At 34.0% G+C, this 16,341-nt stretch overlaps 1 protein-coding gene across 1 annotated transcript; it reads left to right on the top strand.

The window, feature by feature from the left end:
• The first annotated feature begins 10,296 nt into the window (after nt 1–10,296).
• On the top strand, nt 10,297–12,668 carry LOC123913881 (exocyst complex component EXO70B1-like). The gene has a single exon (XM_045964779.1). It carries the CDS (start codon nt 10,526–10,528, stop codon nt 12,419–12,421), a length of 1,896 nt encoding a protein of 631 aa, XP_045820735.1. The 5' UTR covers nt 10,297–10,525; the 3' UTR covers nt 12,422–12,668.
• Nucleotides 12,669–16,341: the final 3,673 nt, after the last annotated feature.

Here is a 16,341-nt window from a genome sequence, read left to right as displayed (position 1 = left end):
TAACTAATAATAAACTTACTGAAACCATTCTACCAGCAAAATGGTTTCAGATTACAACTCTCTGAAACCATTCTACCAGATAAATGGTTTCAGAAGCAAACACAATTAATAAATTACTCACTGAAATCATTCTACCAGTAAAATGGTTTCAGAATACAACTATGTGCAACCATTCTACAAGCTAAATGGTTTCAGAAGCAAATAACTAGTAATCAACTTACTGAAACCATTCTACCAGCAAAATGGTTTCAGATTACAACTCTCTGAAACCATTCTACCATATAAATGGTTTCAGAAGGATTTCGGTGTCCAAATCAAACGAACCAAGTCTCTATTTGTAGGAAAAAAAAAATTATGAATTTTGGTATAAAAAATAAAAAATAAAAAATTAATTTACGATGAAATAATCGAGTTTAAAGTAGTGAAAAATTGCGTTTTTTTTTCGGTGTCCAAATCAAACGAACCAAGTCTCTATTTGTAGAGAGAAAAAAAATTATGAATTTTGGTATAAAAAATAAAAAATAAAAAATTAATTTACGACGAAATAATCGAGTTTAAAGTAGTGAAAAATTGCGTTTTTTTTTCGGTGTCCAAATCAAACGAACCAAGTCTCTATTTGTAGAGAAAAAAAAATTATGAATTTTGGTATAAAAAATAAAAAATTAATTTACGACGAAATAATCGAGTTTAAAGTATAAAATGAAAAAAATCACGCAGACCCATTCATATGCTGACACGTGGCTGCCTTTTTCAAAAGCAAAATTTTCTCTCTCCAGCATATAATCTAGTGTGGCGCAGACAAGATGATCTGATAGATCAGGATGATCTGGGCTGTCTGATTGATCAGACAGTCTTAATGAGATCACATCTTGGCTGTCTGATGGAAATCAACGGTCTGTAACCATGGTCCTTCCGTACGCGCGCGACACTGGATCCACGTCTATTAATGCCCCTGTTGCTCTATTCTTTCAAAAATTAAAAGAATGGGTATTTTGGTCCAACTCAAAAGGTGCACCTTGCTAACTTAGACCTAACTAGGGTCTAAGTTAGAAAACCCCTATATATATATATATATATATATATATATATTAGCAAGGTACACATTTTCATATTGGACCAAAGTACCCATTTGTTATTAGTTTAAGTTAGTTATAAAGAAAGGACAAGTTAGTAAATTCCAATATTTTTTAAAACATAAAACTAAGGAAAACACTTGTTAATAGGAAACGAAATACATGAATGAATCATGGCTCTTAATTAATATCTCACTTGCAGCGTGATTTCTGTTCAATCCCAATATTATGTGTTTGTTCTTTTTTTTTAGTTTTTCTTAATGTGTATTTCATGTGTTTCGTTAGCAAACCTAATGTTTATAATTTTCTATATTGGGCTGTTTTTTCCTTACACTATCATAATATCATGATTTTATTATGTTTCGTATATGATTTAGGCTTTATTTTTCTCACATTGGTTAAGTTTCATTTTTATAATTTTTATTTTTTTGATTTATTGTGATCACGATTCACTACAGTAACTCTAAATAAAGAGAAATTTCAAGATTAGACAAACATAATACAGCTACTATATATTGTTCACTGGTTGTTGTTGTTGTTGTGTTTATTTGACTTGTTTGATGTTTATAATTAGTAGTTACATACTACTATCATGTAAAATTGTATTTTTGATTTGATAGATCGTTTATTTAGGTTGCATATATTTATAATTAAGTGAGTTAAATTACCAAATGAGTGCACGACATTTAATAAAACTTACCTAGTCAGCCCTCAATTTTCTAGTATAAATTAACTAAATGTCAAGGTTTATTTGTCCAAAGTAAAAAGGTGCACATTGTTAATTATGATAAATGTTCACAAGTAAAAAGGTGCACATAAAACTCTTTAACCAACATAGTGGGTTAAACACAACAATTTTTCTCCTTCTCCTCCTCCTTTAACCCTAGCCGTCGTCACTTTTTCTCTTCTTCTTGATCTACTAGAGGGAGTGATTTAGGGTCAATTTAGGCCTCAAATCACCCCTCTAAATTGTTTTTCTTTCTATTTTAATTAAATAAGTGTGATTTCCACATATATTTAGTATTTCTTTGGTTTGTTTTTGTGATTTCATCATCCTTTGTTTTGATTTTCCCGTCTTAGTGCGGAGTATCCCGTCTTAGTGCAGAGTATTGTCATCCCGTCTTGGTACGATGTTCATTTGTTTCAGGTTGAAGGATTAAAGTTGATTCAGTGCAGATCCAATCGATGACTTTGGTGTCATCAACGCTACAGATCCGGAGACATGGATATTCCGGAAACTTCTATATAGTCAAATATGTAGGCTTATGCAATATGCCGTTTTATGCTATTAACATGGATGTTGTGAGGTTGTACGCGGATTCATCCTTTTTGTTTTTAGTGATTTTGAATTTGTACTGCATCGATGTACTCTTATCAATTTGAATGAATGAATACCTTTTATTTAGTAAAAAAAAAAACTTAATTGGTGTGTAATTAATAAGACCTTAAAATATTATTAATTGTGAAAAATTAAGTGTGTAGAATCCTGATTTTTGCCGCTACGATCGTAAAAAACTTGATTGATTGTGATGTTTTGTGCAAAAACCTCTCGATAAAACCCTAGCAAATTTGTTATCGCCGTAGCACTTAAAAAATAAAAATAAAATGTCGGCTTCGTCTCTTCGTTTCATATATTTATGTACTTAATCAATAATAATGTCATCATGACTACTTATAAGATGCACAAAATTAAGGTATTTCATAATATGCTTAGTAAAAATCATCCCTCACTTGTGTAATTCATTCCAAATTCCAAAAATGGTACAATTTTTTCTAAGTTTTCTATACTTTTCTTGTCTTTAGTTTTCCTTAGCATTCAAAATTGAGCTAGGCGATCTAGGATAATGATTTATCATAGTGATTGTAATCAAATGATTGTAATAATTGAAGTCCTTCTTATTCCTTCTTATATTATAGGGTAAAGTCAAAGTCAATAGACTGGATTAGCTTATCATGTTGATTGTGAACTAGTATAAAAATATTGTGTTGTTTTCACTTCTTGTATGTTCTCTATTTTACTTTGTTTGAGTTCTTTATGATATAACTTTTACTCTTATTTGTGTCTTCAATTGAAGTTATATGTGTTAGGTTTTTTTATGTTGGCTACATTTTGTAAAAACAAGTTATAGCCAGAATGCTGCACAAGATGTTGTAGCATGTGTGTACAACATTATGTCTACCTGAAGCGCGCCATTATTTTCGCATGAAATCTTTTAAAAATTTGGTTGAAAAATTGTTTCGTGCTAGTTGTGTACACCAAGACGCGCATGGTTAGGAATCTTCAGAAGGCGATTATTTGATCCTCAGGTTTCTCAAGTTTGTTATAGAAGATTAAGGAATAAATAAAAGATTTGATTCGTGTCAAATATATTTTTGTGCTTCAAGGAGATTGCTGCAGAAAATATATCTATGGACAATAGGAATATTTGATGCAAATATATTTGTGGAAGATTTAATTTTAAAGGCAAAATTACACTACAGGTCCTTTATCTTATTTTTTTGTAACATTTTGGTACTTTATCTTTTTTTGTAACACTTTGGTCCTTTGTCTTTTATTTGTAACACTTTAGTCCTTTATGTTTTTTATTGGTAACACTTTAGTCCCCTTTTTTGTAATAGTTTGGTCTTTTATCTTTTGTTATTTGTAACACGTTGGTCCTTTATTTTTTATAAATAAATAAGATAAGGACCAAAGTGTTACAAAAAAAAAGATAAATGACCAAATTGTTACAAAAAAAAGATAAAGGACCAAACTGTTACAAAAAAATAAGATAAAGGACTTGTAGTGTAATTTTGCCAATTTTAAAACATATCTACTGAAGGTTTTTTGGAGTAGAAGTAGTTGTGTTCTGTTGAAGTCCAAACCCATGAAGCTCTGTCTATTTAAAGAAAGGTGCAAAACCTAATTTACTTACCGAAGTCATTACTATCATAGTGGATTTCCTTCCTGGATTGGTATGCCCAAGAGTAGGTGAGTTGCAGCGAATTGGGTTAACAACTTATCTATGTTATTTACGTTATGCATTTTATTTAACTTGTCTATTGTGTTTTGTATTGGTACGAGATGATGTAGCATCTATCGCAACATATGTTCACTGCATGCCGGAATTTCAAAATGTTTTACTAAATAATTTATAACAAGTGTTTTTATTTTGTATTAGAAGTTTGGTCATTTAGAACAATAAAAGAAAAATAGTAGAAAAATGGTAAACGTAAATTAAACTTCACTCTCTTGTATTTTTTTCATGCACTTTCATGTTGGTGATTCAAGTTTTTTCTAATCTTGAAATTGTGCTTTGAATGCTTCAAAATCATTGGTCTGATTGTCTCAACTTAATTAGAAGTTTTTGTTAGTGTCTCATATCTTTGGACAGACGAATGTTTAAGCTAAGTCTTGCTAATGTAGATTTTAGTAGCAATAGTTTTGTTTGGCAGAGTTATGTATTGCTAATATAGACTTTAGTATTAGAAGTTTTTTGGCTTAACTACAACAAACCCTTCTCATTTGTTCGTTCCACCCAAACCCAAACAAACCCTTCTCATTTTTCATCTCTCACTCTAACTAACTACCTTTTCTTCTCCCTCTTCTCCATAACTTTCAAAAAGAATCAAACACGTTTTAGACAAATCTGTCTCAGAGAATGATCTCATATTGGTCTCCAGACTCACGTGTTCAAAAGCATAAGCACTTATTCAAGTCAACTAGGTACAAGACAAGAATGAACTTTTAAGTTGGACTTATTAAGGGATCATAACAGTGCAAATAAGTCATTTAACGCAAAGAATTGATTTTGGTTATTGGACTTACTCGAATAAGCTTCTTTAAGGAATAATAAAATCACATCTTGCAACAAGGCTCTATGTTCTCCAAGAACATCATTAAAGAAGATAATCTAGACCAATGAGAACTCAACAATAAGTGGTGACAGCTTGCAAGGAAGCTTCACATCTGATCCAAGTACAAGAGTATGACAAGGGTGGCTACATTCTTCCATAAAAGAATAATTCTTTTACTATTCATGTGTCATTTGAAGGACAAGTGAACAGTTGCTACTTTATGCCTTTGTTGAGTGTTTACAATTGTTTGACAACTTGCAACAGCTCATAAATTCGTTGGACCTTATCCACACCACTTCAGAGAATTGTCTCCAAAATCCTAGAGAATGATCTCCCAAGTTTTTCTACTTAGGTGACAATCTTATCCAAATGCATTCAAATCTTATTTCCACACATGGGAAATACATGTGCAACGGATATATGCTCAGAAACAACTCATTGACAGTTGGCTAAAGAATATTTCTGTCAACAAGTACAATGTGACAGTCAGAGACCATTAGAAAAATGATCTCCTGGAGCATCTAAAGGACAAAATCACATGAACTGTTTTGTTTCTCTCACAACGGCTATTTCTCCACTCACAACGTATATGTGTGATGTCCAAGCAACATGGGAACATCTCCATCTATAAATAACACGTTGATTTGGTTGGAAGAGCAAGAACTAGAAGCACACAAAGCAATCTAATACATTTCATCTCAAGCAATCAAGCTCTTCTTTTCACTCTTACTCTAAAGCTCTCTAGAAATCTAGGATCATATTTTGTAGAGTACTTTGAGTGTATAATTTGTAAGCTTCACAACCGGTTAGGTTCATAAGCTTAGATCCAAAAGAAATCATCGATAAATTCTTAGGATTCTCTCAAGTCAATTGGATATAATTGATTGAGGTTACCTTGTAAAGGTAGATCAGCTGGTTATAGCTGGATACTTTGTGGTCTTGGTTTTAGATCATAAAGGGTCTTTGATCTGGGCTTAGATCAAATGGAAGTTTCAGTAATCTTGATCTAGATTATAGTGGATAATCCCACGCAAGTGGGGACTGGAGTAGCCCATACTATTAAGGGGTGAACCAGGATAAATTCTTTGTGTGATTCTATTCTCACTTACTATTTTATTTGTGCAAACACTATACACACTAAACACTTCCTTGCACTTATATTTTAAGGAGAACGTTCTCCAGTTGATCTAACATTGTGCTGCTATAGTCTGTTATTGTCTTAACTTGTTTTGCAGTTTAAAATTTAAAAGGGTCACAATTCAAACTCCTCTTTCTTGTGACAAACCTTGTTACTTCAGTTATGACAATAATTCCTAAAATTACTGCAGATGATATTCCAAATAGCACACAAATTCAAGACATTGAAGTGGCAAAGAAATAGGGATGACAATTTGACCCATACCAGTGGATACCCGCACAAAATACCCATAACGGGTAGGGTAAAAACCTGCATTTTGGGTACGGGCACGGGTATGAGTAATTACCCGCAAAAATGAATGGGTATGGGTGCGGGTACGGATATTTATTTATTTTATATAGATTATTATAAAATAACATATGTATATCAATTGTAAAAAATACAACACTATTAAACTATTACACATTTTTAATAAAAACAATTATTTATTTATTTTATATAGATTATTATATAATAACATATGTATATCAATTGTAAAAAATACAACACTATTAAACTATTACACATTTTTAATAAAAACAATTATTTATAACATAATACAAACACATGTCAACAAAGAAATGAACTTTAACATGAGATTAGTAAATTTTTTGTTTATAATTTTCATGATTCAACATTAAAATCTTAAAAAAATAATTAATTATATTAAAACGATATGATATTTTATAATTGATCAATATAGTTTTAGAAAAAAATGCGGGTAACGAGTACGGGTATGAGTACTTACGTATCTATAGGGTATGGGGACGGGTACAAAGGTTGTTACCCACGCGGGTATGAGGACGGGTACGAGTATTTTTTCAAACTGCGGGTATGGGGATGAGTATTATAGTACCCTACCCATACCCTACATATTGTCATCCCTACCGAGAAAGACAATGCAGAACAAGACAAAGTTAGGAAGGGCAAGGTTTTCAATGACAAGAATGTGAAGAAGAAAACTATGAAGAAGAAATTTGTGAATGTGAAAAGAAGAAGCACTGAAAGGATATGCTTAATTGCTTTAAAAACCCAATTGTTGGAGTTGGTTCAACTCGTGACCAACCTATAGAGATCACATAGGCTGATGAAGGGATATTAACATATGTTTATTAATATCTAATGAATTATATACTTTAAGTTCCTTTGCAATTGTGCATATTTTATTGTCTTAAATGTGTGAATATGTACCATCTTAACTTATGTGTATTCAATATGAATTGTGCAGATTTTACAATCTTTAAGTTTGTGAATATGTACTGCATTTTTCATTCCTTAATAAATTTATAATACTATCAGTTGATACATCATAAACAATACTAATTATTAGTACATAACATTCAAACCATTACCTTATAAACTACCTATTACATTGACTTGTAGGTAATATTAAACAAAATCAAACACATCATTATTGTAACCATTACACATTAACTCAACTCCTTCCCAATTTCCTTACCAAACTACTTGCCAGATTCCTTGCAAATTTCAATCATCATTTCACAGTTGCCATTGTTACTGGTTTTTTTGTTCTATTCATCACATCAATATCAGAGTTCATCATCTCAAACAAACAGCTCACAACTTTACATACTCTACAACACCATTACAAACATCATATAATTGAAGAATTCATGAAAAATATTTCGAAATTTATGACTGGAAAATATGAAAACAAAAATCAAAATTTATGACTAAAATGCATGAAAAAGGAAGAAATTTGGTAACATTGTTCTTACCTCACTATTTCGACATCTCCAAAATTTTCTCTTGAGATTTTGGACTGTATTTGCTAAGACCAATTACAATGGGTGTGTTTAATAGGGGTTGATAGTTGAAAATGATTGGAGGAGGTATGTTGAAATTGGGTGTTGAATGATGTGGAGGAGTGAGGAGTTGAATTTTTTCAACTGTGTTGAATCTGAACGTGGGGGGTTACGTGGCATGTTCCTGTTCGTTCAAGCACGGCGCGTGCAGCACACGCGCAGACAAGGCGCGTGATTGGCAGAGCGACGAAGAGAGAGAAGCTTATCCTGACACGTGTTGCTTTTTGATTGGCCGGCCGGATTTTTATCACAATAATACTTTGAACTCAATTATTTCATAGCAAATTAATTTTTTATTTTTTTACCAAAATTCATGATTTTTTTTTGTCTATAAATAGAGACCTGGTTCATTTGATTTGGACACAGAAAAAAAAAAACGAATTTTTTCACTATAATAATCTTATTTTATCTTCCTATTAGTGTTAATCTTGAAGTATTAGTCTTTTTTTAAGTGAAATGGATCCCAATAATCACTTCAACAACACCCAAAATTCTTCTAATCATCCCAACAATTATCAAAATTCAAATCAATTTTTCAATCAACATCCTCAAAACATACCTAATTTTGGTTTAACACCTAATTTCAACCAATCATCCTTTGTTCCAAACTTTCATCCATATTATGGATCTATGCTGAGAAATCCATCTCAAACACCCCCGTTTAATAGTTACATGCCGATGGTTAATGAAAATTTTCCGAGTGGTGGTACACCTAACTTTCCCGAATTTTCAACACAAATAACTATTGCTAATGAAGTCACTCCAAATTCAGATGATTCAACTCCTAAGAGCAAGAAAAACCATCAAATTGGGTGGAACACTGATCAAAATTTGGTGCTAATTAGTGGGTGGATTAAATTTGGAACAAGCAGTGTTGTCGGGAGAAACGAGAAAGGTGATACATATTGGGGTAAAAGTGCTGACTATTGTAATGAGCATTGCTCATTCGATTCTCCGTGTGATGGAGCTGCATGCCGAAACCGTTTTAATTATATGAACAAAATACTGGGTAAATGGATTGACGCTTATGAGGCCGCTAGGCGTTTGCAAGCAAGCAGTTGGTCGGAGAATGACGTTTTGGCAAAAGCGCAAGAAATATACGCATGTGGGAAGAATGTTCAATTCACTTTAATGGCAGAATGACAAGCTCTCCGTGATCAGCCACGTTATAATAGTCAATTAGGAGGAAATACTGGCTCGGGAAGTAGTGGATCTTAGAGATCTCACGAGAGTGATGCATGTGGCTCAAACTCTGTAGGATCTAGTGCTCGTCCTATGGGTAGGGAGGCAGCTAAAAAAAAGGGTAAAAAATAAAGCAAGGAAACCTCGGAGGTGGTGGAAAAAGAATGGACTGAATTCAAACAATTAAGGGAGAAAGAGCTTGAACAAATGGAGAAAATGACATTGATGCAACAAGAGGCTAACAAAGTGGAGAATGACATTGATGATTGGGAGTATTGACTGCATGCACTGGGAGCGGAAAAATTGTCCTAAAGCTAACTGATAGTTTATTGGACTACCTTATAAGTTTGTTTGATAAAAATGTGAAGTGTTTGATAACGAGCTTCTCTAACTAGCTTATAACGTTTTTTGAGATGCTATTTTAAGTAGTGTATAAGTTTATATCTTATAGCTTTTTACATTTTTCCCATTTTTACCTTATTATTTTTATTTATTATTTCTTTATTTTTTTTAAAATATAGTAACTACTCACTAACCATACCCACTAACCATGTATTTTTATGTCATTTTGTACTTACAACAACTAAGGCTCTGTTTGGTAAAATAAAGCTATAAGCTAGCTTATAGCTGATAAGCTAGCTAATAGCTGAAAAGCTAGTTTATAGCTGATAGCTGAAAAGCTAGCTGATTGAAATTAAAGTGTTTGGTAAAATTAGCTTTTTAAATGATTGATAAATATAAAAATACATAAAAGAACATTTATATGTAGTGGGTAGTTTTTGTTTTAGTGGGTAGTTTTTTATTTTATAAAAAATAATTAAATTAAATTAAAGGTTAAAAATGGAAAAAACTGTAAAAAGCTATAAGCTATAAGCTCAAACGCTACTTGAAATAACATCTCAAAAAAAGCTATAAGCTCGTGAGAAAAGCTTTTTATCAAACACTTTTATTTTTTTCAAACAAGCTTATAAACTAGTCCAATAAGCTATAAGCTAGCTTATTGGACTTACCAAACACACACTAAATTTACCAAACACTCTAATTTTATTTTAATAGCTTTTTAGCTATAAGCTAAATTTTTAACTATCAGTTAGCTTATAACTTATTTTTAACAAACATAACCATCATGAAATGAAATTAAAGAAAATAGTCGAAAATAAAAATATAAAAAAAATAAAAAATAAAATAAAGACAAGACAAGACACAAAAAGCTGCGAAACAAACGAAACAACCACCGAAAACCGCTTTCCACGTTCCCGTCACGTCCCTTCCAACCGCAACTTCCCACTCTCTCCCTACTTTAACCTCTTCACAAAGCGCGTTTTTCCAAGGATATTTTCGTCATTCCAAACCCTTTTTCTCTCTACACTTCTTCTCTTTCACTTTCTCTGAAAAACACTTTCCAAACTAATCACTAAACTAACCACAAAATGGCTGAAAACGGCGAAGAGAAATTACTCGCTGTGGCGCGCCACATAGCAAAAACGTTAGGCCAAACCAACAACATGGCCGATGATATTCTTCAAATATTCTCAAACTTCGACGGTAGATTTTCTAAGGAGAAACTTTCTGATGAAGGTGTAGGGAATGATACCGTACGCTGCGCTGCACTTGAACAAACTGTAAATTCTCTTGACCGTCAGATTTCAGATCATCTTTCGTCGGAAAATTCTGTTTGTTGCAACTCCACCGCGTTTCTCTCCACCGTTGACGAGCTCGTTTCGACGATTGAAGATTGGAGTCCTCTCTCCGATGATAAGGTTGTCGGAGCGTGTTTACAACGCGCTGATGATATTCTTCAACAGGCTATGTTTCGTGCGGAGGAAGAGTTTCGGTCACTTATGGAAATCGGAGGTGAATCGTTTGATGTGACGCGGAACAGCGACGAGTTGACTCAGAACGGTAGTTCGTTGTATGATTCGAATGGTGAGGAAGATGAAGAAGAAGAAATTGACGGTGATGAGTATGTGATTCCTGTGGCGAAGGCGGTTGTTGATTACAATGTTGTGATTGATGCGCTACCTCCGGCGACGGTTAACGATCTCCGGGAAATAGCGAAACGGATGATTGCGGCGGGGTTTGGGAAGGAGTGCTCGCATGTTTACGGTGGTTGTAGGAGGGAGTTTTTGGAGGAGAGTTTGTCGAGGTTAGGGTTACAGAAATTGAGCATTTCGGAGGTTCACAAGATGCCATGGCAAGAGCTTGAAGACGAGATTGAACGATGGATTAAGGCTTCGAATGTCGCTCTCAAAATCCTCTTCCCGAGTGAGCGGCGTCTCTGCGATCGCGTCTTCTCCGGTTTGTCTTCGTCATCGGCAGCTGCTGATCTTTCCTTCATGGAAGTCTGTCGTGGAGCAGTGATTCAGTTGCTGAATTTTGCCGATGCTGTAGCCATAGGTAGTCGCTCGCCGGAACGTTTGTTTAGAGTCCTCGATGTGTTTGAGACTATGCGTGACCTAATTCCTGAATTTGAATCGTTGTTCTCTGATCAGTATTGCTCGTTCCTTGTTAACGAAGCGATCACGATTTGGAAGAGGTTAGGAGAAGCTATTAGAGGAATTTTCATTGAATTGGAGAATCTGATTAGTCGTGATCCGGTGAAGGCGATTGTTCCCGGAGGAGGTCTTCATCCAATCACTCGTTACGTGATGAACTACCTCCGCGCTGTGTGCCGGTCGTACCAAACCCTAGAACTTGTTTTTCAAGACAATGCACTTACTTTGAAGGATTACCCTAAGCATGATGATAGGTTACAATCAAATTCTTCATTTTCTGTTCAAATTTCATGGGTTATGGACTTGTTAGAACGAAATTTGGAAGCAAAGTCTAAAATTTACAAAGACCCGGCTTTGTGCTCTGTTTTTATGATGAATAATGGGAGATACATTGTTCAGAAGACTAAAGACAGTGAATTAGGAACGCTTTTGGGTGATGATTGGATCAGAAAACACACTGCCAAAATTCGGCAATGCCATATGAACTATCAAAGAAGCTCGTGGAACAAGTTGTTTGGGTTACTGAAGGTGGAGACAATGGCTGCAAAACCCATGAAGGAGAAACTAAAGATGTTCAATCTGCATTTTGAAGAAATATGTAGAGTTCAATCTCAGTGGTTTGTCTTTGATGAGCAACTCAGGGAAGAATTAAGGATCTCCATCGAAAAGATCTTGTTGCCTGCATATGGAAGCTTTATTGGAAGGTTTCGAATTGTTCCAGAGCTTGCAAAGAATAGTGATAAGTATATCAAGTTTGGAATAGAGGATGTTGAAGCTCGGCTTACCACTTTGTTTCAAGGAAGCAGCGGATCAAATGGTGTCCGAAAATGAAGGTAAATGGCTACGGATTCTTGTGTGTATATATCTATGAATTTGTAGTGTAATTAGGATACAAAGTTTTGAATGTGTTGAATGCAGTCCACATTTGCTATCTATCTATATTTATCATTGTATGTTTTCCTGTTCAGATCATTTTTGTTGTAAATTTTAGGTTTCAATTGGTGATTTCCCTCAACTGTTCCATTGTAGTAGTTATTTCACATTTGAATGTTTAGAAATTAGAACGGTATTGATAGTTAAGAGTGAGCTTTTTTTTATCATGAAATTTAATTTGTTAATTATAATGCTCATTTCTTTGTAAGTTATGGTAGTGACTAGTAGCTAGTTTATATATCGGAAAAAAGGACTAGAATCATTTGGATTTGGACCTTTCTAAGTTGAGTAAGCTAGGAAGATTCACAAGCCTTTAGGAGTGGTGTGCTAATGATGTATGGGTTCAAATTGGATTTTAGATGGTTTGCAGGATATATGAGAGTGGTGAATGGTTAGGCCAGGAAACTAAACAGTTGCAGCCGTAGATTAAAACATTGAAAAGGAAGACTCATCTAGCATTTATTAGTTATATTCATTATCTTAGACTAATTGAGTCACGGGTTTATTAATTCCAGATCTACTGTATTTTGAGTTTCAAAAACAGTACTAGTAATTTTTCCCTCTTTTAGCAGACCCCAACTGAAGAGGGAGAATGTATCTATTGGTTAGTTGAAATAGTTAAGTTACTTTGATAGTTATAGAGTTAAAGACTGAAAGGTGAGACATGACAAGGTGTAAATAATTGGATGAATAAAGAGAGGACAGGGTCTTTGGTTTTGGTCTTTTTGAACTTGAATTTGGGAGGAAGATCCCAGGTTTTAGCACCAGGAGGAGTTGGTATTCATTCACATGAATATGTTTGGATTGATAGTGAGTTTCACAAGGATGAAACTGATTTTGCTGAAGCTCTAAGGTGTAGATTTTGCTAAAATTGTAGTGGTATACCTATACCATGGTTCTGCCAAAGTCACTGTCAATCCAAACATGTACGATTCATGGAATACCATGATTTCTTGTGTACAAGTCAAGAGAAAGGTTTCTGAAATAACATTTCCAAATTATGATCCAGCTCTATCTACTTGTCAACTTCATGATATAGTTGGTTTCTATCGTTATCAATTTATGCAAAAGCCTATGGAATTTGATTGGCGCTGGAAAAGTTTTTTGTTCTTATTACATCCTTTTGTTTGCTAGTAATTAAATAGACAGGGACAATAGGTAAAATTGATTGATCCTCTCAAGAGATCTGTCTGGATTCTCCCCTTGTCTTCATTCTTTATATGATATTGTGAGAATACTGAGAAGTAGAACCTGTACTATAGCCATGAATATATTATCTTATAGTCTTATACCATAATTTAGGACATTCCAGCTTTACCGCGATTCTGAATGAATTCGATTGAAATAGTCATTCAGCTTGCGATTGATGCAGACAGAATGGTAGCTACTAGTGTGAAGTGCTTGTTTCTAACTTAAAGTGTGATTCAATCATCCATTTATCGCCGCATGTATACATTATTCGAAAACTGACAGAAAAATATAGGTCTTGATAAATGGTTACTGAAAAAGAACCAAAGTGTAATTTGTGCTATTATGAGTTGAGGAACTCCATTAGCATTGAAGATGAAGCTGAGGGGAATAAATAATATACATGTGTTTCCATAATTTAATGAAGGTGCACAATTTGTTTGATTGCCTTTGATGACCGGGGTTTGAACCTCGGTCCCCTGTATATATAATGCAATGTCCTGCCAACTGAGCTAAGCTCACGGGACAAAATGAACTGTATTTATACAGCAAAAATGTAATCTACCTCTACAATATTCTCATGCTCAACTTAGCAAAACTTTTTGAACCTACACTGCCTTACTTGGCTGATCCTCTCTAGCGACCAGAGATATTTCTATAGGAGGAAATCTATTCCTATATGGCCGACAAAAATCAAAATCGACAACCTCTCAAGTTGGGTATAAGTTAATTATTTTTAGGTGTTATCGCAACTGTTTCTTAACATTAACAATTAGAATTTACTATAGACAAGCTCCACGCAGTATCACTGCCTTTACTTGGCTGGGGCCTGGATCCTCTCTTGTGACAGGAGAGATTTCTATAGGAGGAACAAGCTCCATGCAGTATTAAGAAAGAATTTAAAAATAGCAAACAAGTTATCAAGACAAGAGCATAAAAGAAACATCTAATTTAATAAAATAAAACAAACATGCCCAAGAGTGCAATAATAGCAGAAACATTTTCTTGTTTTTTCTCTTCTACTTTTTATTATTTTGTTATAATTTCAAAATGATGATTTGTTGGCAAGACTCTGATGCCATGTAAAGGAAGAGAGCTTTCAAGAATTTCTTGTCAAAGAAAAAGAAAAAAAGATGATTCAGTAAAGCTGAATAATAAAACAAAAAACTACTATTTCTCCTTAATCAACAAGACTTTTTCTTTTCGCACTCTTTGGAAGTCCTCGTTCGCCCCTGAAAATTTCAAAAATACTCCCCCCGCTACCCAAGTAGCGAACTCAGGGGGCGCAAAATCTAGAAAAAAAACAGTTCGCATCCTAAAATGTGAATCTAATAAAATCTAATATTTTTACATCTCTCACCTTTCCTTTGCCCCTATTTTATAAGGTTCGCATTCTAGGATGAGAATTGAGAGTCAGGTACTGGATTGGAAGGCCGAGGGGGGGGGGGGGGGGTGCGTGTGAGACTTGGGGGCGTGAAAAGAAGGAATCAATCAACAAAGAGAACAAAAAGGCCTATCTATAATAGAAGGCCAAATTCTAAAACTACTAATAACCTAATAACTAAAAAATTGGGCAAGTGTGCCACCATACGCCATTCTCATTTTACCCTTCTGCTACTTAAGTAGCGGACGTTATAAGAATGAGAAATTTTTGAAAAATTTCGTAAAAAAACAAAATCTTGTAGGGTGTTCTCCTACTTAAGTAGCGGACAAAAGTATTTTTGTAATTTTGTAGGGTGCGCGAGAAAATAAGTAGGGTAACAAAAGAAAATCCCTATTCTGGATATGTTTGTAACATCAAACAGAAAAACTAGGGGATTATGATTGGTAACATTGGATGAATCTTGTTAAATCTATTAGGTTCTTGAGCTAATGGTGTTTTTTTGTTTGACAAAATATAAGTATGATTAATAGTATGAGAGAATGGGAGGATGAGGATCCCTTATACTCTTGCTAACATTGGAACCAATTTATCTGTGTGTTTGGTGGAGAATTAAAATACGATTTCTTTCCCATTTTGCTGCTAATCGACCAAGCTTCTATTTTCTGAAGTCTGGTCGAGATAATCCAGCGTTCACACAACCACATAATCTTACCCAACCAATCTTAATTGAACAATCCATATTCCATCTTTGGATAACATATTCATAATATGATGTCAAACGTAGACCGTTCAATTTTTGATCAGATAGTCCAATCAAATTTGCCGTGACGCATGACGTGATTGCGTGACTCTAGACAATCCATTTCTCTGATTGACAGTCTGGCTTGATTTCTTTGTGCATGATTGCCTCTTTGGCTTAAGAAAGTCATTTAAGTTTAAGTCAAATAGTTAACCCATAACATTGATGCAATGTTGAACTTATTACTTCGAGGCCCCAAAATACTTTATAGTATATACTCCCATCACATCTTTTAGGTCACATTTTTCATGATAGAAAATATTTTGAACATATGCATCAATAATGAAAGAATGTATTAATTATTACCAATTTGATTCAATTTGATTCCCTAATCTTCAATTTGACTGAGAACAATTGATCAAGTTCATGCACCGTGCATGATACACGGATGCCAATCTGCCAAATTCACTAGGACCAAGAGTTTGTTTTTATTATAAGATTTGATTT

This window comes from Trifolium pratense, linkage group LG3 (genome assembly GCF_020283565.1).
Source record: "Trifolium pratense cultivar HEN17-A07 linkage group LG3, ARS_RC_1.1, whole genome shotgun sequence".
Taxonomy (NCBI): domain Eukaryota; kingdom Viridiplantae; phylum Streptophyta; class Magnoliopsida; order Fabales; family Fabaceae; genus Trifolium; species Trifolium pratense.
Note: the sequence above shows the minus strand (reverse complement) of the source record. Positions and strands in the feature narration are given on the sequence as shown.